The 26,354-nt window shown below is 44.4% G+C and overlaps 1 protein-coding gene across 2 annotated transcripts in view; it reads right to left on the reverse strand.

Annotated features, from left to right (window-relative positions):
• Window positions 1-26,354, reverse strand: part of STON2 (stonin 2) — a 120,237-nt gene that overhangs the window by 48,747 nt on the left and 45,136 nt on the right. For both annotated transcript variants that reach the window (XM_037154797.2, XM_037154795.2), the window contains exon 4: window positions 24,052-24,249. In XM_037154797.2, the coding sequence (XP_037010692.2) occupies window positions 24,052-24,249 (198 nt within the window). The remainder of the gene's footprint in view (window positions 1-24,051; window positions 24,250-26,354) is intronic.

Raw genomic sequence — 26,354 nt, forward strand, 5'->3', positions numbered from 1 at the left:
TTTCTAAATAAATGTGATAAAAGCCTTACGTCAACAACCTGGTGAAGCGGTGTCATTAGCCCCATTGCACAGAGTAAGAGAGCATCTCAGAGTGCACACCCAGCATGCAGTGCCCAGGAAATGCTTAAAGTTACATCAATGAAGTAAACAGCACACTGGCCACCCTGGACTCTGCCACAATGTCTGCGTCCAAGTGGTACTGTACAGTGGGTCCCATTTCCCCCGAGGAATAATGTTGTCATTGGAGGTTCTGTTTCAAAACCTCACCTTGATTTCCTATAAATTCCAGATATAATCAGATCTTGTAAGAACAAAGATTCAACAAGTCTCGTTATTTCACTTATATGTGGGATTTAAAGAACAAAACTGAAAAATAAGCATAACAGAAACAGACTCATAGATCCAGAGATCAGACTAATGGTTGCTAGAGGTCGCACGACTAATGGTTTCAGAGGGTGGGGGTGGGTGGGGAGGCGCTGGGTAAAAAAGGCCCAGGGATTAAGCAGCACAAACCGATAGTTACAGAAGAGTCACAGAGATGTAGGTTACAGCAAAGGAAATAGAGTCAGTAACATAGTGGTAACTGTGTATGGTGCCAAGTGGGTACTGGAAATACTGGGGGACCACTTTGTGAAGTATATGCTTGTCTAACCACTATACTGCACACCTGAAACTAATACAGAATAATAATGACCGTAAACTGTAGTAGAAAAATTTTAAATCATTTTTTATTAATGTTTAAATACAATTGTCTCCATCTTCCCACCACAACTTTCCCCTGCTCCCCCCACCCCCCCCCCCGCCTCCCACCCTCAATCCTACCCACCTTTGGCTTTGTCCATGGGTCTTTATAATGTGTTCTTTGACTCTTTTCCCTCTTTCTCCCGTTATTTCCCTCTTTTCTCCCCTCTGCTTACTGTCAGTTTGTTCTTAATTTCAATGCTTCTAGTTATATTTTGCTTGCTTTTTCATTTTGGTGATTAGGTTTCACTTATAGGTGAGATCATATGGTATTTGCCTTTCACTCACCCCCTTATTTCACTTGGCATAATGCTCTCCAGTTCCACCCATGCTATTGCGAAGGGCAAGAGCTCCTTCCTTCTTTCTGCTGTATAGTAGTCTATCATATAAATGTACCCCAGTTTTTTTATCCACTCATTTACTGATGGGCATATAGGTTGCTTCCAGCATTTGGCTATTGTAAATTGTGCTGCTGTGAATATTGGGGTGCATAGGTTCTTTTGAATTAGTGCTTCAGGATTCTTAGGGTATAATCCCAGCAGTGGAATGAAAATTTTGTTTAACTTACTGAAAAAACAAAACCCCTCTTAATCAGCTTCCTTTTTCATAGCGCTGACCAGGACCTCTAATGCCGTGTCAAATAGTGGCAGTGACTACAAATGTCATGCAAGACAAAATACAACTAAATGTTCTTCAGTAATAACAATGTTTGCTATAGGTTTTTTTTTTAAAAAAAACTTTAATTTTTTTCCATAAACTTTAAATTTGAGATAAAAATAAAATAAAATAGAAAAATGATGTTCTATGACTCAAAGATCTTGAGATTGGCTCTTATACTCCCTCCTTTTTACTGATCAATGAAATCCCACCCAGAAAATAAGTGGGTCTTCACTCCTAAGGGTACATATACCTTGTGACCCTCTCTCAGTCACAATTTTTAAGTGTGCACAAATTTGAGCCCATTAATATCTCACAAGGGCCTCCAACATATTCTGTATGTATACACAGAATATAATGTATACAAATCTGATATAGTACTAATCAGTTAGAGCATCGAACATTTAATTAGAAATACTTTTCCCTGCCTCCTTAGAGTTTATAGAGTCCTCTGAGGAATGATATGACTGACTCATTTCTCTTAGGAAAACTATCTAAGGATAATACAAATCAATACCTTCTAATTCTCTCAATATATCTTCCCGTTAAGTGGCAGAGGCCTTCAAAATCAGTGCACTGGGTTCCTCCCCCATACAATCTCCATAGTTTGGGACATCACTCAGAGCCTTAGCTGCAGTTTGGAGTGCCCATGTTTGGACCCGCTCTCGCGAGTGCGTGCTCTCTCTCTCCCCTCACCTTCCCAAGTAAGGAAAATCTTGGAAGAGAGGTAAGTCCCAGAGGGGCAGAAAGAGAGAAGGAAGGAAAAAAGAAAAACCCCGCCTTTTATATAGTTACAGTTGAGTGGATACTATGCATTTTATGCTAAGGGTTAAAAAGGGGGGCGGAGGGGGAACAGAGAACCTAACTCCTTCCCTCCTCCAGCTTTGACTCCCTCCCCAGCAAAGTGCCTGGAATGCAGTAGGAGCTTACTCAATGGGGGGGGGTATTTGTCTCCTGTCCTGCCTTCTAATTTAGGATAATCTTCCTGCCCAATACACTTTCCCCCTTATTCTCACATTCACAACAACCACCTATACAGAAAGAAGTACATACCTGGCATCCATACTGCAGCCCTGCTCTGACGCGTGCACACGTTTACAAGACAAAAATGCTCTTCTGTAGTCGGGAGTAGGGAAGGAACAGCAGTGATCGGGGCATCAAAGGCAGGGCTTGGGTCCCAGTGCTGCTATGTAGGCTCCAGTCAAATTACAGGTGGGATTTCCAGCCTCCTACTCTCTACTCTCTGAGGATGACAGCGTCTACTTCACAAGGCTCTGATTAAAGATGAACTAAAAGAAGCTTGTGGGACATTTATAAACAGCAGAGTATGGCACACATACCAGGTAATGACTGATACAGCTTCCAGCTCTGGAAATGTGTTGTTTGGAGCACGATAATTGCTTTAACAGAGAAACCAAGTTGCTTCTGTCATTCGTGGTCCCCCCGCCGTGGTCTACTCTGCTGCTGTTCTCAGAGGAGGTCCCTCAGAACACTAACTGACTAGGTGGAGATCACAATTCTAGTAGGAAACAGGCCCGCTTATTTTCATGTGGATCCAGACCGTTCCTCTGCTCCTCTTGCTTCGTCAGACCTTCTGAACTACTTCCTTGTCACATATCTATGAGACTGATTTTAAGCATTTGGTAATGGAGTATTTCAAATGTATATAAAAGTGGGAGGAGGGAGTAAGAAAACTCCACGTACACATCACCAGCTTCGACAATGGTCAGTTCAACCAAATCCTGTTTCACCTCTACCCCTGCCCACTCTGGGACACACTGAGGCAAAGCTCAGTGTCATATCATTTTATCCACAAACATTTCTGCATGTATTGCTAAAGGATAAGGATTCTGCTTGTAAACAAAACCAAAATGTTATTACATCCCAAAGTGAACTATAGTTATTTATTATCCAATATCCGATCAGTATAAAATTTTCTCCAAATGCCTCAAGGATTTCTTTTGCAGTTTGTTCAAATCAATCCTGTAATTAATTGATAAATGTCTCTTTTTAATCTAAAGTTTCTTTTTCCAACTTTATTTTTCCTTGTAATTTATTTGTTAATAATTTGATGTTTTTGTCATGTAGATTGCTCCGCAATCCACATTTTGATGGTGTGATTTACTATGAATTCATAGTTAGAGCCACAGGTTTGATCAAATTCAGATATGATTTTTTAAAAAATTGGTTTTTTTTAAAGATTTTATTTATTTATCTTTAGAGGGGAAGGGAAGGAGAGAGGAGGAGAAACATCAGATCTGTTGCCTCTTGCGTGTCCCCTGCTGGGAACTGGCCTGCAGGGAACCGGCCTGCAACCCAGGCATGTGCCCTGACTGGGAATCGAACTGTGATTGTCTGGTTCGCAGGCCTGCACTCAATCCCCTGAGCTACAGCAGCCAGGGCTCAGATCTGATTTTTGATAGAACAGTTAGTTGATGGGTGGTCTTCCATCAGGAGGCAGCTCATACTTGATTTACCGCTGGTGCTGTGCACTTAGCAGCCAGCTGAGAATCAGTTCTTAGGCATTATTCCATAGGGACTGGGAAGTGGTGACTTTCTCCCATTACTTCTTCCTTTATTAATCAGGATGCTATTACTATTAAAGGTTTATACTTGCCTAATTGAAAGCATATATTTTCCATTTATGTTTTTGGCCACAAGGTATTATGTTCCATGATGGATATATCAGTTCCTTTATATCTACATATCTCATTAAAATCTATTATACTAAAAAGATGATTTGATTAAAAAAAACACACACACACCCAGGTTGGTGTGGCTCAGTGGATAGAGTGCTGGCCTGTGAATTGAAAGGTTGCCATTGGTTCCCAGTCGGGGCACATGCCTGGTCTGTGTGCCAGGCCTCCCGGTCGGGGGTATGCGAGAAGCAACCAATCAATGTATCTCTGGCACATCGAATTTCTTCTCCCCCCTTCCCTCCTCTCTAAAAATAAATAAATAAATAATTAAATAAATAAATAAACAAACAACAACAAAAAAACTATGCCTTGGCTGGTGTGGCTCAGTGGGTTGGGCATTGTCCCACTATCCAAAAGTTTCTGAGTGCAATTCCTGGGCAGGGCTCACACCCAGGTTGCAGGTGCGATCCCTAGTCAAGGCACGAGCAAGAGGCCACAGATCAATGTTTCTATTGCACGTGGATGTTTCTCTCCCTCTCTTTCCCCCTCCCTTCCCATCTCTCTAAAAATAAATTAAAAAAATCTTTTTTAAAAGCACTTCATTAGATTTCTGGGGAAAAAAAGCCTAAGAAACATTATTCAGAACCTTCAATCAAAGGGTAGAGCTGGACTGGCCCGCAGGACATCATTCAGATTGAACCTTGATCCTGTGACTTGTGAGCTCCTATGACTTTGGTCAAACTTTTTAACATTCTTACCCCCAGTTTTCTCATCTATAAGATGAGAATAATGATACCTACCTAATGGTTTTGTAAGGATTCATGATAAAGTATGCAAAGAGCATGTTCCAGTGTCCAAAACAAATAGTAGATTTTCAATCAATTAGTAGTTACTACTAGTTTCACCATTCTTTCCCCCACACCTAGTACAGTGCCTGGCAAAGAGCAATTGCTCAATAAATGTAAGGTGAGTAAATATAGGTCCTTCCTATTAGCTTTACTTTGTTCTAAACTTTGTCCTAATGATGGTTTTAATATTTCAAGATGCCAGGAATATAAAAACAAACAAAACAAGTCTGTGCTCATAAATTTACATGTAGACATATGTAGGAATTAAAAAGCTCATTATTTGCTCTCAAGTTAATTATCCCAGTTGGCTATTCTGAAAATAAGCACTATTGGCCACCCACAGGGTTGGGGCAAGTAAGGGAAGCAGGATCACCAGAAACCAGAGAGGACATCAATTTTCTCCAAAAGAAAAGTAAATCAGTATTGTTATTACATTTGACTTGACCTGAGGTGCATTCAGGGCTCACCTGGTGCAACAGGTTGAACTGCGTCCCTCCTCCACCTCAAAGGTAGGCTGAAGTCCTTACAGTGCCTGTGAAGGTGACCTTATCTGGAAACAGTCTTTGCAAATATGAGTGTAGTTCAGATGGAGCCATTCTGGGCTAGGATGTGAATCCTAGGACTAGGCTCTAAATCCAATCACTGGTGTCCTTACAAGAAGTAGGATGGGGGACCCAGGGAGGAAGACAGAGTGACAACGGAATCAGAGATTGGAGGTATGCTGCCATAAGCCAAGAAATGCCAAGGATTGCCAGGAAGTGCCAGAAACTGGAAGAAAGGATGGATTTTCCCCCACCGCCTTTTGAGGGAGCATGGCCCTGCTGACGTACTAACGTAGGATCTCTAGCCTCCAAAACTATGAGAGAATAAATTTCTCTTGTTTTAGGCCATCCAGTTTGTGGCAACTTACTACAGCAACCCTAGAAAACTAATAATCCAGTGAACCCAGTCCAAAGGTATGGACCCATCAGCCTTCCAGTGGCTTATTCATTTGATGGGAAAGAGAGAAAAGGCGGAGGGAAGCCTAGCCAGGAGAAGCTGAATCAGTTTTCACTTGTCTGACATCAGCTAGGCCTGGGACTGACTCTTCAAAGCTGTTCAAGTATCAACAGGTAAGTAAGCCTGCTTTACCTGAACAGCAGGTCAGCAGAAAGCATGGGCTTGTTTGGCAGTGACGCTTTTAGAATGAGAATGCTCTTTGGGGAGTTTGGCACATGAACATCCTCTCCTACAGGCATAAAGAAACTTTAACACAAGCCACCCACGGTCCGGGAAGCAGCCCATCCTAGGCACCCACCTCTCCATTCTTACTGTGTCTCAGGAAGGCTCAGGGGTCTACTGGAGATGCTTCTAAAGCACTTCCCTGGCTGCCTCCCCATGCTGGGCCTACACCCCCCTCCCACTGGGACGAGTCGGGGCAGTAATGCAGTAGGGCACCTGGGATGCAGGAGGTGCCGATGTGGCCCCCTTTATAAAGCCATTGTCTGGACATTTCTAACAGTGACCAGTGGGGTTGGTTATTCACATTCACTGACTCCCTCCGTGTGCCAGGCCCTGAGCTAACACTGGAGAAACTACGAATGAGCTACAGTCTTTGATAACTTAATTGTCTTAGGGATGTGTGATTAGACATGGCTGCTTTTTTTCCCTTAAAATGTCTTTTAATGGTATAATAATGTTTTACAATGAAGTGCTTAAAATTAAAATTCTGACAAGCTTTTTAAAGATGTGGGAAAGGCCACCACATGCATTTATTTACTGATTCGTTCGTTTTATATTTTTTCCCACCGTGTAACCGGATTCAGTGCCTGCAGCGTACAGGCGGAGGCTGCAGTTTGCTCTGGCGTGGAGCATTATGAGAGACCCGGGGGGGACGGGCCTGCCATAAACTGCATTTATTTTAATATAACAACACTGCTCAATCCGTCAGCAAGGCGCAAACCTAGGCCCCCAGGGAGGCAGTGCCCGCCCCCTCAGCTACCCACACTGCACTGCAAACACGGGGCTGGTCAGGAGCACATGATTTAGCACTTAATTGGTGACTAATTATTTCAGGTATGCTAGTTTTATTTTTCCAGATTAGCGCCCTCAGGGCAGGCATTACCTCCTTTCACAGCATCTGTGAGCCCCCACTCAAAAACCCACCATGCCCCCCAGAGAGCTGGCCTGACATAAGACCTAAGCAGTAGACTCCTCTCTACCTTTCTGGAGGACGAGCCACAACAAGCTGCCTAGTGGTGATGTCAGGGCAAGGGAAGAAGCAGGAGAAACTGTGACTAAGAGTCCTGCTCACATTTAGGGCCTTCCTAATCATTTCCCATTGGCGCGCCCTGAAATGGCACCACCAAGATCACGGGGCAAAACACGCCAGTGGGACTAAGACCCACGGATGAGGCCCCAGCCCCCGGAAGCACATGTGTGCAGCATGTGCACTGGCATGTGCACGCCACCCGATGGCTGAAGCAAATAAAAGCCTTCTTTGTGACGTCTACAATGTTATTGTCCCTTCCTGACCGCTGCACATGCTTTGGATGCTTGCTGGAAGCAACAAGAATTTGGCCCCACAGATCTCTGGAAATGTGGACAGACACTGTGCTCTTGCCAGGAACTGGGTCAGGCACTGTGCTGAGTTCCTCCCATCTGCACTTTCACTCGCTCCATTCAGAGGCCCTACCAGGCAGTGCTAACCCCGTCCAGGGGCTGGGAAACTGCTCCTCAAGGGCAGAACTCAGAGCGGATCTCATGTTTTGGTGCCTCCAGCACAGATTTTCACCATGGCCACAGTTCAACACAACAGGGAGGGCGGAGAGAGAGGTCAAGCACAACTGTTAGCTCTTAGCCATCTTTCCCCCCATACCTGCAGCCACCGATCACCAATATAAGCAATGACTTTGGACCAAAGACCCTCAAATGATTCCACAAAGCCGGCCCCTCCACATACCTCTAGCCTTGGACAGATGAGAAAGAGGCCACACTAAACTAGGATTCAAAGCTGCATGCTCCCTCCTCTCCACGCAGAGCAGTTAATGGAGGTGAGAGCCCCAGAAACCACACAAAAGGCTCCAAGGAGTCCACTGTCTTGCCTCCTTTCCTCCGGCCATGACAGGGATGAGAATGGAGGCCGTCCCTCCTGCCTTCCTCTACAGTGTGCTGAAGACTGACCTGTCATCTTCCCAGGGCGCATACTCCATGGCTGTCTGAGACTCATTTTTCTTCTCAAGAAACACAGCAGGTCCTCCTTGGAAACCAAAGGTCGGCAATAAAATGGATAATAAAGATGTATAGGGGGTTATAACCCCCCTAGGAATTTCTCCCAGCCCACAAGCCTGTCAAAACCAAACTCCTAACACAAACCAACAAACCAACAAAAACCCAAATTCCTACGTGTTACCAGAAGGAGGGGGAGGGGTGGGTTGGTGGAGGTTACACTTTCACAGTGAGGCTGTCACCAGCAGCACCCTTAAGCCAGGTCCTCCCAGGTCTCTAAGTTATATGCCTATTTACCTGATACCATCTATTAGCCAAGGAGGATATCCAGCGTGCTTTGTAGATTTGGGATGATTTTGAAAACAGTTGCATTCACATACTCTAAAATGTTCAAGTATATAGCACATAAATACCAATTAAAAATGCACTTTATATACATCATAACTAAGCACTATTTTGAAACTAGCAAAGAAAATTGAACTATTTTCTTGTTAGACTTAGTTTGTTGATGCTTTTTAAAATCTCTCTTATGGGGATAGAAATTCCAGGGAAGAAGTCATCATTATTCAGATACTAAAAATACAGGGTCTAGCACAAATAACACCCTTTCTAATTACAAAGTCTGTTATTACAAAATCAGAAGCATGTAATTCTGTAACATAATATCACAGTGAAGCACATCATATAACACTTTAAGTGAAATGTTAAATTAAAACTATAAATTATTACACTCATATTATTATCCTACCAACCACACTCAAGCAGGCGTTACTTCTGCCGGACCCTGTATTTAACTGTTAAGGTTCTCAAATGAGCTTGAGTATACCAAACGTACTTCAGGGCCTTGAAATTTTTTTGTCATTTTTGTAAAACCAGCAGAACTGCAAACTGTTCAAGTAGAGTTTACAAGTGAATTGTCATTTGGACTGAGGATGGTTAGCTCTTTTCAAATAGAGAAGAAATTGCCATAAGAAAAAATATTAGATCTGTTCTTTGTGGATCGAAGACATGGTGATAATAATAATCTTTATTATATTATTAGAAGAGCTGACATCTTAGTAAGCATATCTATCATATCAAGCAGTTTTCTAAGAGCAATATATACATTTTTACTCATCTTTACAACTCTATGAAATTATCACTAGGATTGTTCTAACTTTGCAGATGAGGATACTGCAGCTCAGAAAAGGTAAGTGCCATGTGCATGGTCAAACGGCTAACAAACAGGGAAGAAAGTGTTCCAAGTGGGCAGCCGCCACAGTAAACTCCAAATGGGCAGACAGTAAACCCTGCTTGCACATGGAATGGACTGCCTCCCTCGAGAGCACATCCTTCCAGCTGAGAGCTGTTCAGACAGCAGCTGTTGCAGTGAGAGCACTGGAAATACCGTGATGGGGAAGATGGGCTTGGAGAACACTTAAGTTGAGGGCCAAAGTCAGCAATGCAACCTGCATGACCTGGGCAGGAGGCAGCAGAAATGGCCACTGAAGTTTATTTGAAAATGTGGAATGAGGGCAGTTCAACAATGGCATAAAATCCACCAGGAAGAAGGCTATGCCAGTTCTCCCAAGGTTCAGGAAATCAGGCCCCAGGGAGAGGAGGATGAGGCAGATAGTTTAGGACAGGGGCGTCAAACTCATTTTCACTGGGGGCCACATCAGCCTCATGGTTGCCTTCAAAGGGCTGAATATAATTTCAGCTCCTTAACAGTTAATGAGTCATTACATTTATACAGTCCTAAAATTATTTTGGCCCTTTGAAGGCAACTGCAAGGCTGATGTGGCCCCCAGTGAGAAGGAGTTTGACATCCCTGGTATAGGATAAGGAATTCTAAGAACCATAATGTCTAGGTAGAGAAGGTAGGACTATTTTCTCGTCATCAACAAAGGTTTGAAAGATACAGAATGGCCCCGGATGGCATGAGTGAATGAGGTGGTGAGTGAGAGGGACAGAGGGGATGCCACCTCGGACGGAGGGTCGGCCTCAGCAGGGCTGAGGGAGACCACGGGTCAGAATGGGGTGGGGCTGTATCAGTGACAGGAAAGGAGGTAGCTGTTGGGGAAGCTGTGGAATCGCCCCAAGGCCTCTAGTCCTGGCCCCAAGGGTCTGACTGGACTGGTAGTGTGAGATCATGAAAATCACTGGGAACTTGGGATGAGACCACATACATGTAAGTATCTGGTGGTGCCTGATAATCTTTGGTTGAAACTGAAGTTGAGTCATGTGGACCTTGAGAAACTTTCTTCTCACTGTTGACTTTTGTTTTTCAGCCAAATATTCACTGTGTACTATTCTAGGCAATGTATTGGAGAGGATCTAGTAATGAGTCAGACGTTGGCCTGGCTTTCGCCCTCAAGGCACATCCATAAATTCATAGTGTAATCTGGAGGTGAATATGCAGTTGTTCAGCATATAATTACTGAGCATCAACTATGCTATGTGTCAGGCACTTAGGGATACACCAGAGACAACATGAAGTCGCTGTGCACACGGAGTTCATGTGTGCCATCAGCGACCACTCAGGAACAGAGCGATATTATCAAGTGGGGTTAAGTGCAACATGGATGAATCCGCACATGATTATGCTGGAGGAAGCCAAATCAGAGAACCCAGTGCATGATTTCATTTATAGAAAATTCTTGGAAATGCAAATCGATGGTGTAGGTGGAGTAGTGAGTGCCTGGGGTGGGAGGTGGGGCGGGCAGTGAAAAGGCAGCAATCACAAATGAGCACCAGGAACTGTTGGGGGTGGCAGATATGTTCATTATCCTAATTATGGTGATGACTTCGCAGCTGTACACGTGTCAAAGCTCATCAACCGTGCACTTTAAATGTGTGTAGTTTATTGTATGTCTATTACACCTCAATAAGGCTGGGCACAAACATAATGGTCTACAGATCTTAAACAGGCCCTCTCTAATCAGCGGAGATAAACACTATAATTTCTATAATGTCTGTGGCACAGATTTCTTGTGTCCACAAATATTTGTGTTCTCTTCTTTTGGGAGACAGCTAGGCCATATTTTCCAGCCTCTCGGGCAATAAGGTGAGGCCAGGCCAAGTTCTGGCCAACAGAATATGCACCTCCATTTCCTCCCTGGCACCCGAACAGAGGAGATTCTGAGGATGCGGAGGAGCCTGGGTCCCTGAACTGTGGAGTACAGTATGCAGTCACCACCTGGCTCTCTTAGTGGTGTGAATAAGACAGGAACCTGAACTGTGTTGAGCCATTGAAATTGTAAAGCTGTTACCACCATAAGCCTCCTGCATTAGGATATTACATAAATCATTTACATATAATGAATGGGTATTAATATATAATATAAATACATTCATCATTAATGTGTGTTGTATGATACAAATTAGTATGTGAATGGGTATATTAATATTCCTAATACCAATATTAATTTTGGTAGCATAACAGAGGGGCAAATCATTGAAACTTAGTAAGCCTTCAATTCCTCCTCTGGAAAAGGGAGGACATTTTTCTGCTTACGTCACAGCTATAATAAAGAATGAATAACATGTATTTGGAAGCTTTTTGAAAACAAGTGTGTTTTCACCTAAATCATAATTTATCAAAATTGATATTACAAATGTGTGCATCTCACGTCCCTGGGCCAACTTCGTGGTCTTACTTCCAGTGAAGACCAGGTGACTTTTATTTGTTTCCAATCAGAAAAACTTACTTTTAGTTCCGGCAGCTGCCTCGCATTTGATATGATCTGAACCGATATGACCCCAAAAGCATCCATTGGAACAGTTCTTTTTGGTACAACATGGGAGATGGATGGGTGGTGGATACATTAAAACGAAAATTTATAGATAATGGATACATCTTTAAAAATAAAGATATACATAGTTCATGCTAAAGCCTTTATTTATGTTTTCTCACTTTCTGTTTTTCCCCCCACGGTCTGGCCTTGAATTCTGTTTCTGGAGGGTGAAGGGAAGTGAAGCCAGACAGATGTGTTGCTGACCCAAACCATCGCTACTGAGAGACAGGCCTCCAAGTGCACTGAATGTCGGAGATGCGGGAGCAGCAATGAGGGCAACGGGTGGTGAAGAGACGCAACTCCGGTCAACTCCTGGGACTTCTTCCATACTCTTCGGGGGAGTGGGGCCGTGCATTCAATCACAAAAATTCCGCCAACACCACATTTAATGTGGGTGACGTCATATAATTTCAATGAATGTCACCTCTTCATTTTGGAATTAGTGACCTTAATCTAAATAAATTATGCCACAGTAACAGATCACCCCAGCATCTTGGTGGCTTCCATTGATAAAGATTTCTTTCTCCCACTACATCCATCTATGTGACCACTACATGATCAGCTGTCGCTGTGCTCCCCACTGTTCCAGGGCCCAGGCTCAGAGAGGGGCCCCTGTCTAAATAGCAGACTTATTATTCCAGCCTCCTTGGGCACTGCCCTAAGGCTCCAGGTGCAGTTCACATAATAATGTATGTCTCAGTATTTAAAAGTATAGACCAAGCTAAAAACGGTTAAATAAAGTATGTCCTCCCCTCCTTGATCAATATACGTTCATAAAACCCAGAAGGCCAAAATGGAATTGTGATTTCTTGGATTCCACGGAGCCCCACGCAAAAACATCACCACGCAGCAGGAAGCGGCCCCTGGCCTGAGGCCTGCTCCCTCCCCGCACCTCGCTCCATCCTGCACTGCGAAGGCTACACGTCTAAGCTTAGTTCCCAGCCCCTGCAGGCCTCGGGGCACAGGAGCAGGTGGGCTGCACCTGCTCCAGCAGGGGCCTGGAAGCAGGCTGTAACTACCTGTGCAGAGGATTCTGAAGTCCCGGGTACAGGGACTGTGACCTAGAAGTAGGGCGTAGGCACAAGAAAAGCCAGAGGAGCACCTGAACAGGGTCCAGGCCAGGACCTGAGGGCAGTTATGTGGGGCGGGTTGGCGACTCTGAGGAAGGGAAAAAGGAGCACAGTGGAAACACATGGAAGCTGATGCTGAAACGTCACTTCCACCTGCATTTCACTGGCCAAAAAGTGAATCTTATGGCCAGGCCTGATGTCGGTGGGGCAGGCCTCCCATCCTGTTGCTACAAGGGCCCGACATCCTGGGGGGACAGTGAATGATTTGACCAGTAACATAATCTTTCCTCAGACACCAGTACTAAGGGTTGAAGGAGGGAGGGAACATCCAGGAGGGGAAAATAAAGACTGTGAGCTCAAACTGGTTACTTTCTCAATGCAGTAAAAAGACATAGGGCCTTGCGAATAATACAGGTACTCAGTGAAAGGCGGGGGGACAGGACTGAAATAGAAAACACGGAAAATGCCCCCACAGTCCCAGCACCCCCTGTGGGAACAGGACAATTACTTGGCAAAGGGAAAGCAGTAAGTCTCCCGGGATACATTCTGGCTCAAACTAATAATGTGTTGCTCGAGGCGACCAATTTGTACAAACAAACCAATCTTGACCACGAGGAGGGGAGAGGCAATTTATGAAAGTAAACCCGGCAGCTGCTCCCTACCCTCACCCACTGCCCCCTCCCACCTCTACTCGGAAAAGCTTTTCTTCCTGCTTCCAATTCTGTAGAAAAATGCCATGGACACAAGCGGTTTCACAAAGCATGTTGAGTGAGCCCGCCCTTCAGTCAATGAAAACTGAGGAATAAAAGAAACTGCCTTTCTGTAAGGGTAGTTCACAAAAACTAGCTAAGGACGTAAAATAGAACTTTTGGGTTCAAGTTAGCTGTTTTCTAGAACTTTAAAACATCTTCTTCCCACAGACTCAATCCTAGCTCTAAAATAGGAGGAATTCTGAAAGCTATATTATATTGTTATCATTCTAATGGCTGCTCTTTATTATATTCCAGAATTCACACACCTGGTCTCGTATACCCCTCAGGACAAATGTGCACGCTCAAGATTATCCTTGTTATGTTCATTCCACAGTCAAGAAAATTAAAGGTCATTGAGGTTAAATAAGTGGCTGAATATCACAGAGCAGGGGAATAGGAGAACTGGTGTTTGACTCTGGTCTGTGAAACTCAGAAGACTACAGCTTTCCATTATATCAGACCCTCTGCCTGCAAAGAGTAGCAGACGGCATTAGACAAAGTGAAACAGAAACACATTGCTCTCTCACAAAGATGGCAATATTTGAAATACTAGCTCTTCCCTGCAGAGCAAACTGGCCGGCCCCCAAACAAACACACCCATCATGAAAGAATACTTGTAAATAGCTCCAGTAACATTTAATTTCACTTTTAAATAGAAACATTTTCAGTCTTATTTTTTCTGAGTTTTAGAGTGATCCTGTGATTATTATAAATAATTCAGACTTTATAGAGATAAAGTAACAAGGAACAAAAGTCTCTATGCCAAGATAATCAATATTAGCAGCTTGGGGTATATATGCTATTGAACTTTTTTCTATATACTTAGAAACAGAAAGGTATATATGTATGTATGTACATATGTGTATACACATACACACGTGCTAATATAACAAAACTATATGGAGGCCAATACAGCAAAACAATGATACATTCTATTCTGCAACGTACCTTTCTCAATGCACAATATAACAGCAACACTTGCCATGGCCACACAGTATTCCATTTTAATTGGTATTTGGTTGGATGTTTTGGGTTTGTTTGTTTGCTTTTGCCATTATAAACAGTGCGGCACTGCACACACAGGCATGTGTCTAATTATTTCCTCAGGATAAGGTAACAGTTAAAGAGCATGACATTTAAACTGACACCGATGGCCAGAATGCCCTCCAGAGAGGCCTTTCCACAGTCCCCGCCTGCACATTCCCAACCCTCCACCCTTACCGCTGGACAGGATAATTCCTTTCAACTTTACTAAGCTGACATACCAGGTCTATCCAGAAGGTATCCAGCCACATGATATGAAAAATAGAAACATTTACTGAAGAAGATACAAGAGACAAGACACATACACAGGACAATGATGCTTCAGTCCTCTTCAAAGTAGGCACCTTGAGACCTCACAAGGTTCTCCCAATTGCCATCAGCTGCCCTGAATCTCACTGACTGTCTGAAATCGATTCCCTTTCAAAGGTGATGCTAATTTGGGAAAGCCAAGAGTTGGAGGGCGCCAAATCCGGGCTGTAAGGAGGCAGTCACCTGGGTGATTTGATGTTCCAACAAAAAACTCTTCATGAGATGTGTTGCATGAGTGGGCACATTGTCGTGATGAAGTTGCCAATTACCACCTTGTCCATAGCTGTGGCCTTCTGAATCATCTGAATAGTTTCCATGGAGGAATGTTCAAGCTTAACTCAAAATTGATGCAGATGTGTTGCTCTACTTGCTCAGTCATTTTGAATGCAATAGCTACACAGTGCACACACTCAACATCCCCACTGACTAGTACAGCAAAGTCATCATTGTTCACATTCCAGTCCACTCTCCTTGGCTGCCAGGTTACACTGATGTTGCACAAACTGTTCTATTAACAATGGCTGGACCTTTTCTGGACAGACCGTATAAATACTTGTTTAATTTGCACAGCTAATTATGAGGATTAATTACCTCTTCATATCACTTCTTTGCATTTCTTCTTTTGTGACTTTTGAATTGTCATGTAAGCCAGTGAGTCCAGCAGGATAAACCAGGCCCTTGGTGAACCAGCAGTCCTCTCTGTAGATAAGCAGGAAACAGGCTGACTGAGGGGTGTAGTAAGCATTAACAACTCTTTTCTCCTTACTCTGGCCATGGGACATAGGCTGTGAGTGGAGTGTCAGATCCAAAATCCAGTGTCCACACCACAGGTGGCAAACACAAGGCCCACAGGCCGAATCTGGCCCTCCACCTTGTTTTATCTGGTCCGGCTCCTTGTTTCTACCCAGTGGCAGCACTGAGTTCCTTGCCCCTAGTTAAGGAGTAGTTACATTTATATAGTCCTAAAATGACATTTGGCCCCTTGAAGGCAACCACAAGGCTGATGGGGCCCCTGGTGAAAATGAGTTTGACACCCCTGGTCTACACCAAGTGGCACTGCAACTGATGCCGCCAGAAAGGCAATGTCGACAGTTTATACTGTCAACGAGGCTATTCTGCACAGGGAAAGAGAGGACTTCTAAGTTGTATTTGCCTAGTGTTATGGGCTAACTTGTGTATCCCCAAACTTTGCTTGTTGAAATCTTAACCCCTAGTGCCTCGGTGTGTGACTGCACTTGGAAACAGGGTCTCAAAAGAGGACCCACTCCAGTGGGCCTGTCCTTACAGGAAGAAGCAATCAGGACACCAAGAAACACAAAGGCAAGAAGAACATGTGAAGAAATAGGAGAAAGGCCTCAAAAGAATCCAACTTTGTTTGGATAGCTGATCTTGGTCGTACACTGAGTCTCCAGAACATGAGAAAATCACTTTCTGTGGGTTAAGCCACTCAGCCTGCAGTTCTTTGTCACGGCAGCCCCAGCAAACAGACACATACAGCATTCCACGCAGGACTAAGGAAAATCACTTGTCCGTTTCACTGTCACAGAGACGATCAGCACCCTCGGTGCTGCCATGGGGAAGGGCTGGCATCTTGTTCACCCTCATAACCCTGTGTATAGCACTGATTCCTATTTCCAGATGAACCACAAGGTGGTAACATGAATTTGGCCTTGAGGCTCACTGCAGATGTGGTTTCTACCAATGACAACTGTCCTTTTATGGTAGTGCAATCTGTTCCTCACTGGACCCAAGGTAAAGTTGTGAACTCGTTCTCTCCCTAGAAATAAACATGAAAAATTAACTCCCATTTTTGAAGAAAGCCTATACTAATATAATATTAACAAGGAGCATCGTAAAGCTCTAAGTATTTGAGAACGGAAGGAAGAGATGCCCCTGTAAATGATGCCCTGGTAACGCCAGGGGGTAAGAACAGGTCTCCGAGAAGACGGACGGCACCTCACTGTAAAAGAGCCCCCAAAAGGAATGACAAAGCCCCCAACTTTGCCCCACATGGTTTCGTGACCCCGAAGGGAAATGGATGCTCTAAGACACATTAGCCTGAGTCCAGACACTTTCAGTGAGCACATCTCATTAATGGGCCAAATGTACTATGAAGAAAAAAAAAGAATGTTTTCTTGGATCTCAGGGTTTCCATCTCCATTGGTTCCATTGTTTTTAACTACTATTTCGTAAGTGAACAGAACCCTCAAAAAAAGAGGCTTTATTTTTTAATTCAGGGGGAACAAGGAGAAAATGAAAACACTCAAAGAGGAATGAAATACAAAATGACCAGTTGTGCCTAGCCAATCTCTCAGGGTTTTTTTGGGTTTTTTTTAAAAGATTTTATGTATTTATTTTTAAAGACAGTGGACAGGGAAAGAGAGAGAGAGAGAAACATCGATGTAATGGGTTCCCTCTTGGCCCGCAACCTAGGCTTGTGCCCTGCCTGGGAATCGAACTGACAACATTTTGGTTTACCTGAGCCACACCAACCAAGGCCATTCTCTTAGGATTTTATTATTTTTTAAAATTTATTTTTAAGATTTTATTTATTTATTTTTAGAGAGGGGGCCAGTGGGAGAAAGAGAAGGAGAGCCATCAACTGGCTGCCTCCCCCACGTCCCCAATTGGGAACCTGGCCCACAACCCAGGCTTGTGCCCTGACCTGGAATTGAACCAGTGACCTTTCGGTTGGTAGGCCGATGCTCAATCCACTGAGCCACACCAGCCATGGCAACGATCTCTTAGGTTTCAAATGATTCCAAGACTGGGCAAGGGACAAGGAATTACAAGGCCTGGGTCTGTGACTAAACTTTCTGGGCTTGGCGTTCTCATCCAAAAAATGAAAAAAATCTCTTAAATTTCCTGTAACTTCACAGGGCTATGATAGTTAAAGAATCCAAATCAATCACTGTGATCCTAAAGCAAATAAGAAGACATCTACTTCCAGAGGCTTTGGGGCTAATCACCTTCCACACTTGAGACCCCACAGCAACCGATCCTTTGTTGAGACAGAGTTAACATCTTATCGAAAAAAGATAGCTCAGAATTCTTTGTGAAGCCTGAGTTTGCTGGGTGTTGAATGGTTTGCCCAAGAGCTTTAGTTGAGTGACTCCTAATCCCATTCAAAGCAGTAATGTTAGATAACTCACCTGGAAAGCTCCTTTAAGAGAGAGACCCCATCCTTCCACAAGGGAATTTGATGACCTACATTTAAAATATTCAGCACAATAATTCAAAATTATGACCAAAGAACTCATTCTTATTTTTTTTTCAATTCTCTTTCTAGACTCAAGACTTGGAACCAAGGCATACTGAGGGAAGCTTTCCTTGTTTTCTGAGCTGGGAGGCCAGGGCATAGCGCTGCTGCAATGCGGTCGAAAGTGGAAATACAACTGAAAATAGCCATTGGACACCTCCCTCGGTCCAGGCCCAGTGCCGGAGACCAGACCATGGGGACAAGCCAAGAATGAAAACATCACTATTGCCTTGGAGGACCCGAGTTGAAGAGGGAGATGACTTTCATGCAAGGAGCACTCCTACCCAAGATCAAACAGATGGTATGGGGATGTGACCTGGAGCAAAACTCAGGAGAGAACCGACTCAGGGTTGTAGCTAGGAGAAGAAATTCTTAAAACAACTTATTTTTGTCTCCCAAGCAAAATATATTCCAAGGTAAAAATAATCACAAAACACAAATGTACCTTAAGAACAAGAAGAAACCCCTGTAGCCCCATCATGCACATGGTAATGCCAGTTTACTGGGAATCTGAGCCCCGGAATCTGGTCTAATGCTCTTCCAGCTGCAGTAGGGTTATGACAAGGCCACAGAGACACACATTACGCCTTATAAAGAGGCAAGGAGCCCCGGGGATGCTCTCGTATCATCACTTTTAACCAATAATGACAGGAGAAATTTTCTGAGCATCTCAAGAGCTCTTCTTACAAAAATTGGGATCTCAAATCCATAGCTTTCTCCCCAGCACAAACACTTGTTTCTGAGGGAAAACATGAGTCCAAAATCCCTGGGGACATCCTACTGCTCTGGCAGACCTCCACTGTGATCACTTAAACGAATCAAGAACATCTGGTCTGTATTTGTGCTAAAGCCCCTGACAGTTTAAAATCAAAGAAAGTTTGGCAAAATGTAATCTTGGGTCTGCTGAATCTAGGATTTAAAAAAAAAAAAAAAAGGCCAGGAGGTATAACAAAGCCTGATACACAGTAAGGCCAACTTTAACTTTGTAAATCCAGGAAGGTTTGTCAAAGTAGTTTTTTCTGATTTCCCAATACTGTACCAATGGCATGCACTTCCAAGTCAAATCTGCCACTTGTGTGTTTGGGTGTGTACATCAGGTGAGCAGGCAGGAGGTATGGGTTAGTGAAAGATTAAATTTATATACACACACAGAGAGACATATATGTATATATACATATAAATATATAGACATATATACGTGTACATGTACATATGCATAAATTATACATATACATAGATTCATACGTACATATGGGCCCCAGCACCCTGGTTTTTCTTGGGCTGCTCCATGGACACACTTCGGAGAAATACTAGATCTTAACCCGAATCAGACACAGGTGCCTGGAATGCAGATGACTCACCACCTGCGATTTCACTGCTTTCATTCTGGATCCATTCACCAGACCACTATTAAACACCTGCTATGTGCTTCACCAAGCCCTGGAGTTCCTCACTGTTGCACACATGCCTGTTCATTCTAATCCCATGTTTAAATCTACACTTTTATTGTGCTTTAAAAAACAAACAAACCCAGAACTGAAGCCCACCACTTAACAGCAGCCTAGGGTACTGCAAACATTTCTGTGCTTGCTCTTTGCTGGCTGCAATGGACTTCAAAGGCAGAGGGCTTGTTTTTACTCCCTCTGACTCTCCTACTGTTTATTCACCCATAGAAAATCAGTGGCATGACAGAGCTACTCTGACTGTGAAGGGTGAACCTGTCATCTAGGCACAGGGCACCCTGGGGAGGCAGGCGGTGGTGAGAGAGGAAGCGTAGGAACTTTGCTTACTCCCAATCCTCCCACTGTTTGCTCTGGAGAAATGAATCCCGGAGCAAACATCAACACGGCTCTCCAGCTCCAACGCACACCTGTGATTCAGCCAAGGTGAGAAGACTTGTTTGCCTCGCTCCTCCTAATTATCCCCTTGGTGAGAAAATGAGAAGAAAGTACAGGCTGATCACGGAGTCTTTCCCTCCACAATTACACCGCGAATCAGGATGGCCCCACGGGACTGCCCTTTCCCTGCGTAACCCCGCCCCCGACGACAGGGAGCGGGTGCGCCAGGGGCAGAGCAACTGAACAGGGTAATGGGGCCTTGGTAGGTAAACAGGCCCAGCAGGGGCTCCACAGCCCCACCCCACACAGGAGGTGAATCCCGGAGCACCTGCTAGGGAAAACCCGGGACAGCCCGAGCAACTCTTCACCCTCTACTTCCCTGTGCAAGGCATGGGAGTGGGGGCAGATAAACGTCTCCACATGGTGGCAGTTCCCCAAAAGGCCCCAAGTTGTCAGCACTGAAACCAATCACGCCAAAGTCCCCATAGGCCTTTGCACTAACCTGGGGCTCACTGCCGAGGGCTACAAAGCCCTTCTGGGATCCCATCCCACCACGCCTGTCACTGACAGCCCTTTTTGAGGCAAGAAAGGAGTAGGAGGTAACTATCTTCCTTTCCCATGTCAAAGGGAAACAAGGCCCAGAGCTATTCGGTCAGGAATTATCCGTTACTCCCACAGCACTCTGCACTGTGCAGAGCACCTGCACACACGCGGCCCAGCCTGGACAGGGATGCTCAGCTCCATTTCGCAGATGAGGAAAGGAAGTTCTGGGGAGATGATGTGTCCGGAGGAGATGGAGACAGATGCGAACCTGCTCCACAGCCTCAAAGGAGGGCTCTCCAGGACCCCAGCCACAGCCACAGGCCTGGTGCCGGATTTCTTTGAAGAGCACAATAGCTCCACTGAAAGCCTGTATAAACCCCCCACTGCTGGTGTGGGTGAACAGATGCCAGAGGTTCAGGAGCACTTTGGTCTTTCTCCTAAACCTTGTTTTTTCTTACCTTCCATGTACCCTGAGACTCAGGATGAGTCGACGGCTTTTCAAAGCCACAATACCACCCTGATGGCACAGGTCAGGGTGTTCAGGCAGAGCTTTGTAAGGTTCCCACTGCAGGGGCTGCATCCAGACTGGCCACATGGCCTGGGGAGGGGCTCTCGCTGTCCCGGGGTCCTGGAGCACATCGCTGGCCACCTCGGGGCCTGGCAGGGTAGTGGACGTGACACACAGAGGCCCGCTCCAACATAAGCAGATGGACGCAATCCCCAGCCCCTGAGCCAACCTGGACCCTTGCCTCCTTAAAAAGTGAGGGTATTTCTTTTCACAATACAGTGTCTAGAAAGTTGCTTACATAACACGATACTGTGGGCGTACAGCAGTTATCTGTAAACACTCATATCTGATAAGGAAACATCAGTTTATTCCTCAAGCTTTCCTGCTACACATCTACTTAAAATTCCCTTGATCTTATTTAGGTTAAAAATAACCCCCAAGGCAACAACAGTGTGTGTGTGTGTGTGTGTGTGTGTGTGTGTGTGTGTGTGTCTCCCCTCTATTTTTACCTGTACAGGTCGGGAAGGTCACATAGCAAAGTGATAATGATGATGATTCTGGGGCCACCACCAGGTATGGGAACCACTGGAAAACACTTTTGAACTTTGGAATCCAGGTTCATTCATATCTTAGCAGTGTTCTCTTAGAGAAGTTTCTTAACCTTCCACAAACTCAGAATCGACTAGGGAATGGGGAGAAGGATGCCAGCCTTACAGGATTGTCGTAAATGCCAGAGGTAATACCCACAGTAAGTGTTGGTTGTGATCATTCTACTTCTGCAAAAGAGGACGGTTGCCCAAAGGCCACACCTCCAGCCTCCCTGTAGCTGTAGGAGAGAACTAAGAGTATCACTCATTATTCTTGAGTCCTGGATTTGCATAGTCCTGGCTGTGGCGTGACCCCAGCCCATGGGCCATTTACTTCCTGGTGGAGATTAGCGTGTACTGGCGATTTTCTATTTGCTCACCTCCACCCGTGACCTCAAATCCATTTCCCACCTTTCTTCACCTGCTCTGTGGCCTCGTGGTGGCCCTGCGTGGCTTTCAGCTGGGATCTGCTGATGGGAAGCTCCAGCTTGAACTTGGGTATTTATCCCCTACTCTCTCCCCACTCTGCCAAACCTCGCAGTGGTTCTTGTCCCTTCTATTGCCAGAGCACCTGTGCGGCAGCCCGTCTCCCGTGATTCCAGCCCTTGCTGCCTGTGTACACAGTCCTCTCATGATACCCCAGATAAACCCTCTGAGAGTGCCACTCGCTTCCTGCCAGGACCCTGACTGCAGCAACAGAGAGGAGGCTTTCTCAGTGTGAACTGTAACACTGTTAGAAAGGAGACTAAAAATAACTGGAGCTCTGGAGGCAGAGTAACATTGTCCAGTTCAGGCTGGGGCTCTGATTTTCACCCTGGAACCTTCAGGAACTGAAGCAATTTTCACCTAGTAGAGAGACCACTGAAGAAAGAGCCTGAACCTAGACACCTTGACTTCCCCTGCAGCGAGGAGCCCATTCTCCACCTCTCTACAGTAATGAGATCCCTGGGGTGGGCCAGGGAAGAAGCTGCATCCTTGATGACCACTCCCAAGTCTGTGCCCTTAAACCGGTCCACCACCTGCGGCCTCTATGGGAAGACCTGGGAAGGTGGTTGAGAGCAGGAGAGGCAAAGAAGGGGGTGAGCGCAGCCTCAGCTCCTGACTGTGCCTTCCCACCCACGAAACACTCTCCACAGTGCAGATGGGGGCGAGGAGCATGCTTCAGCCACCAGCTGGCTCATCAGCACGGATGGGGATGACCAGAGTTAAGAGACTGTCTGTGAAAACAAAATGCTAAAAAGAAACATAGCTTCATGTCTTCTTAGAAACGATAGACATGTCCTTAGGTGAGGTTTAAAAAAAAACAAACCAAAAAACTGTAGCTCATGAAAAGAGAGACTGTGATAAACTAGAATTCACTGCAAGATTATCAAATACAAAGCTAAATCCTGTTGGAATCCTTTCTCCTTGTAGAGCGCCCCCCAATGGCACACAGCATGGGGGCCATGTTACCCAAGTTTGAAAAAATGATCCAGAGACAAATTCCTAGAAACATTTGAGAAGGAAAAACAGATATCGCTGAACACACTGGGTAATTTCATCCACAGAAAAACCACCAGTAACTCCAACACTTTAAGAGAAAAACAATCTCCTGGGCCCAAAACATCAAGAATACACAAGAACACATAATAGCCTTCCAACCACCCTAACCCTAGCACATAGGACGGCGCTTGTTGACAGGCCCATATTCCACCCACAGAGCCAGCAGGCATTCCATCCTACACCTACTGGAAATTTAATCAATGGGAGAGCAGGGTTGCATGCTGGTGCAGAGCTCTACTCAGGCACAACAGAGTGAGCAGAACTGCACAATGATTTGCAGTCTAGACACAGTGGCTGAGTCTGATTCTCATTCCGCTTCACACCATGTTTACTTTTTCTCTGCTTAAACTTACCTCCCTCTTGCTGCAGAGGGAATGCATGTGTGGGTGGTAGGATGAAGAATTCAGCCCTGTACATATTACATACGGTTGTTGTTCAAAGAGAAATAACATTGACAGGGAATAGTACTTGTACCAAACTGTCGGAAAATGACACATTAAGACATATGGCTAAATGGTTTCCCAGTATCCATCATCTTCCAAGCAATCAGTCAGTCGGTATACATGGTTTACTCCCAATCCAATTTTGAACCACTCAGGAGTTTAGCTTTTGCACTACTTGATCACACCTGAACTCATTATTCAAACAGGCCTCGCTGCAGAGATTTGAGTAGTGGCAACTGGTCACCAAAAGTGATTCTCGAAGCCCTCCAGCTTGGTGCTCCACCTTACCAGTCGAGTCGGCCCCAGAAGCCCTGCCACTCAGCTGCTCCTCCGCGTTGACGAGCTGCAGGTCTGTGTACGAGGGGCCGCAGCTAGGACTGCTGGTGTCTTCAGAATGTGTGGTCCAGCTGCTCTCAGAGGTCAAAGGGCATCTGCCCAGAGAGTTGAAGGAAGGGCATGTCCAGCAAGGCATCGTCAATGGTTGGCCTGGGGAGAAATCACAAACCAAGAGCATTCACTATAAAGAGTTATACTCTGCTTACCTTTACAGCTTGTCTTTTTTTTTAAGAGTTTTTTTTTTTTTTTTTAAGACTAGTTTTAGAGAGAGGGGAAGGGAGGGAGAAAGAGAGGAAATGAAATATCAGTGTGTGGTTGCCTCTCACACACCCCCTTACTGGGGACCTGGCCCACAACCCAGGAATATGCCCAGACTGGGAACTGAACCAGCCACCCTTTGGTTCATAGGCTAGCACTCAATCCTCTGGGCCACACCACCCAAGTTAGAGCTTATCTTACTTTGGTATTTCTCAAAGCCTATGAAATCTCAACAGCTGCCCAAGGCAAGGAAGTATAGGCAGTACTGCTACTATAAAACAGTCCGTGGAGGACTACGGGAGTCTCTGCCCATTGACCAAGACCGAGGCATGGCAATAGTCTTACCCTGAGCTTGCTGAAAGCTAGAACAATGAATGGATAAAGCCCAAGCCCACCCTGAAGCTAGAGAGATGAATAGATAGGATCCTGAATGCACTAAACGCTAGAAAGATAATTGGATTAGGGAAAAAGCCTTCCTCTCCCTAACTCAGTAAGAACTGTGAACTTGAGGAGGAGATAGAAATGGTCTTTGAGAAGTGACTCCACCATTCTCTCAGGTTGTGTGGAACCTACATGAACCACTTTCCTTCTGCATCAGCACCCTCCTCGCAAGTTTGGTTTCTGTGGTGACAGGCAGCTGAACCTTGTTTTTTGTTTGCTAGCAGTTCTACTCAGAATACAGAACAGGGAAAAGCAGCTAAGACCCCAGAGTGCGCCAGGGCTGACATCAGTCGTCGGAGGTCTCGTGACCCTCAGATCAAAAACTAAAATCTCACTAAAGGATAGCAATAATTTTAGGGTTTACTTTTATTCCTAAACTAGATTTCAGTTTCATTCGAACCCAAATCCATGAGTCTTACAGTTTCCTTCTTACCCTCACATTTCCTCCATTTTTAGTGGCAGACCAAAGAGCTAAAAAAAAATCCACCCATTTACACTGCAGAATTAGCTCTGGATTGGGTGAAGAAAGTAAAAAAAAAAACAATTTAAGAGAATTCATTATTTGCAGATTCTACTTTTGTATACATAAACTTCCCCCCAAAAGATCCTAGTGATAAATTACCAAAGTAAAAATTTTAACAAGGTACTTTAGAACATTTCTGAACAGCAGCAAGAAATATTTATAAAATGAAACTTAAAGCAAGATAGCATTTATAATAGTAACGGAAACTATGAAGCGTAAATAGTAATAAACCTAACAAGAGATGTGTAAGGCCTCCGGAATTTTTCTAAAGTTTAAAAAAGTTTTTAAAGTTTAAACTTTTTCTAAAGTTTAGTTCTCCTCTATGGTCTAATAAAGGGAGAAATACATTAAGGGATCAAAAGATTTAATGTGTTAAAGATGTTAATTCTCCACAAATTGGTTTATAGATTTATTGCATTTTCAATAAAAATTCTGAATGTCTCTTTTTCTCACATTAATAAGCAGAATCATACTATTCAGGTATGAATGAAGTAAGATTTGTAATAATATAAGTATACATTTAAAATAAATAAAATAGAAATGAAACTGGGAAAATACTATATAGAAAAAATTAGATTCCTACTTCACACTATACAGAAAAATCAATTCTAAGTAGACCAAATGTCAAAGTGGAAAATGCTATGCAAGAAGTATTTGAGAAGATGTAGAACTAAATATGCTCATCGCTTCAGGACGGGGAAAGGTCTTCTTCACCAAGGCACAGACAGCACTCAGCATAAAAGAAAAACAGACAAATTTTACATCATGAATTTTAAGAACTTCTTTTCAACAAAAGGCACCATAAAGAGAGTGAAAAGATTGTCCCCAGGGTAGGAAATAATGCCTACCATATATTATATCCACAAGAAACTCCTAGAAATCAGCAAGAAAAAAGAGATACTCCAACAAGAATATATTTGAATAGCAGTCAATTAATATTTGACAAAGGGGGCAGCAACATAAAATGGAGTAAAAATAACCTCTTCAACAAATGGTGCTGGGAGAACTGGATAGCTACATGCAAAAAAATGAA

This window comes from Artibeus jamaicensis, unplaced genomic scaffold, assembly GCF_021234435.1.
Source record: "Artibeus jamaicensis isolate MK-2021 breed Jamaican fruit bat unplaced genomic scaffold, CSHL_Jam_final contig_851, whole genome shotgun sequence".
Lineage (NCBI taxonomy): Eukaryota > Metazoa > Chordata > Mammalia > Chiroptera > Phyllostomidae > Artibeus > Artibeus jamaicensis.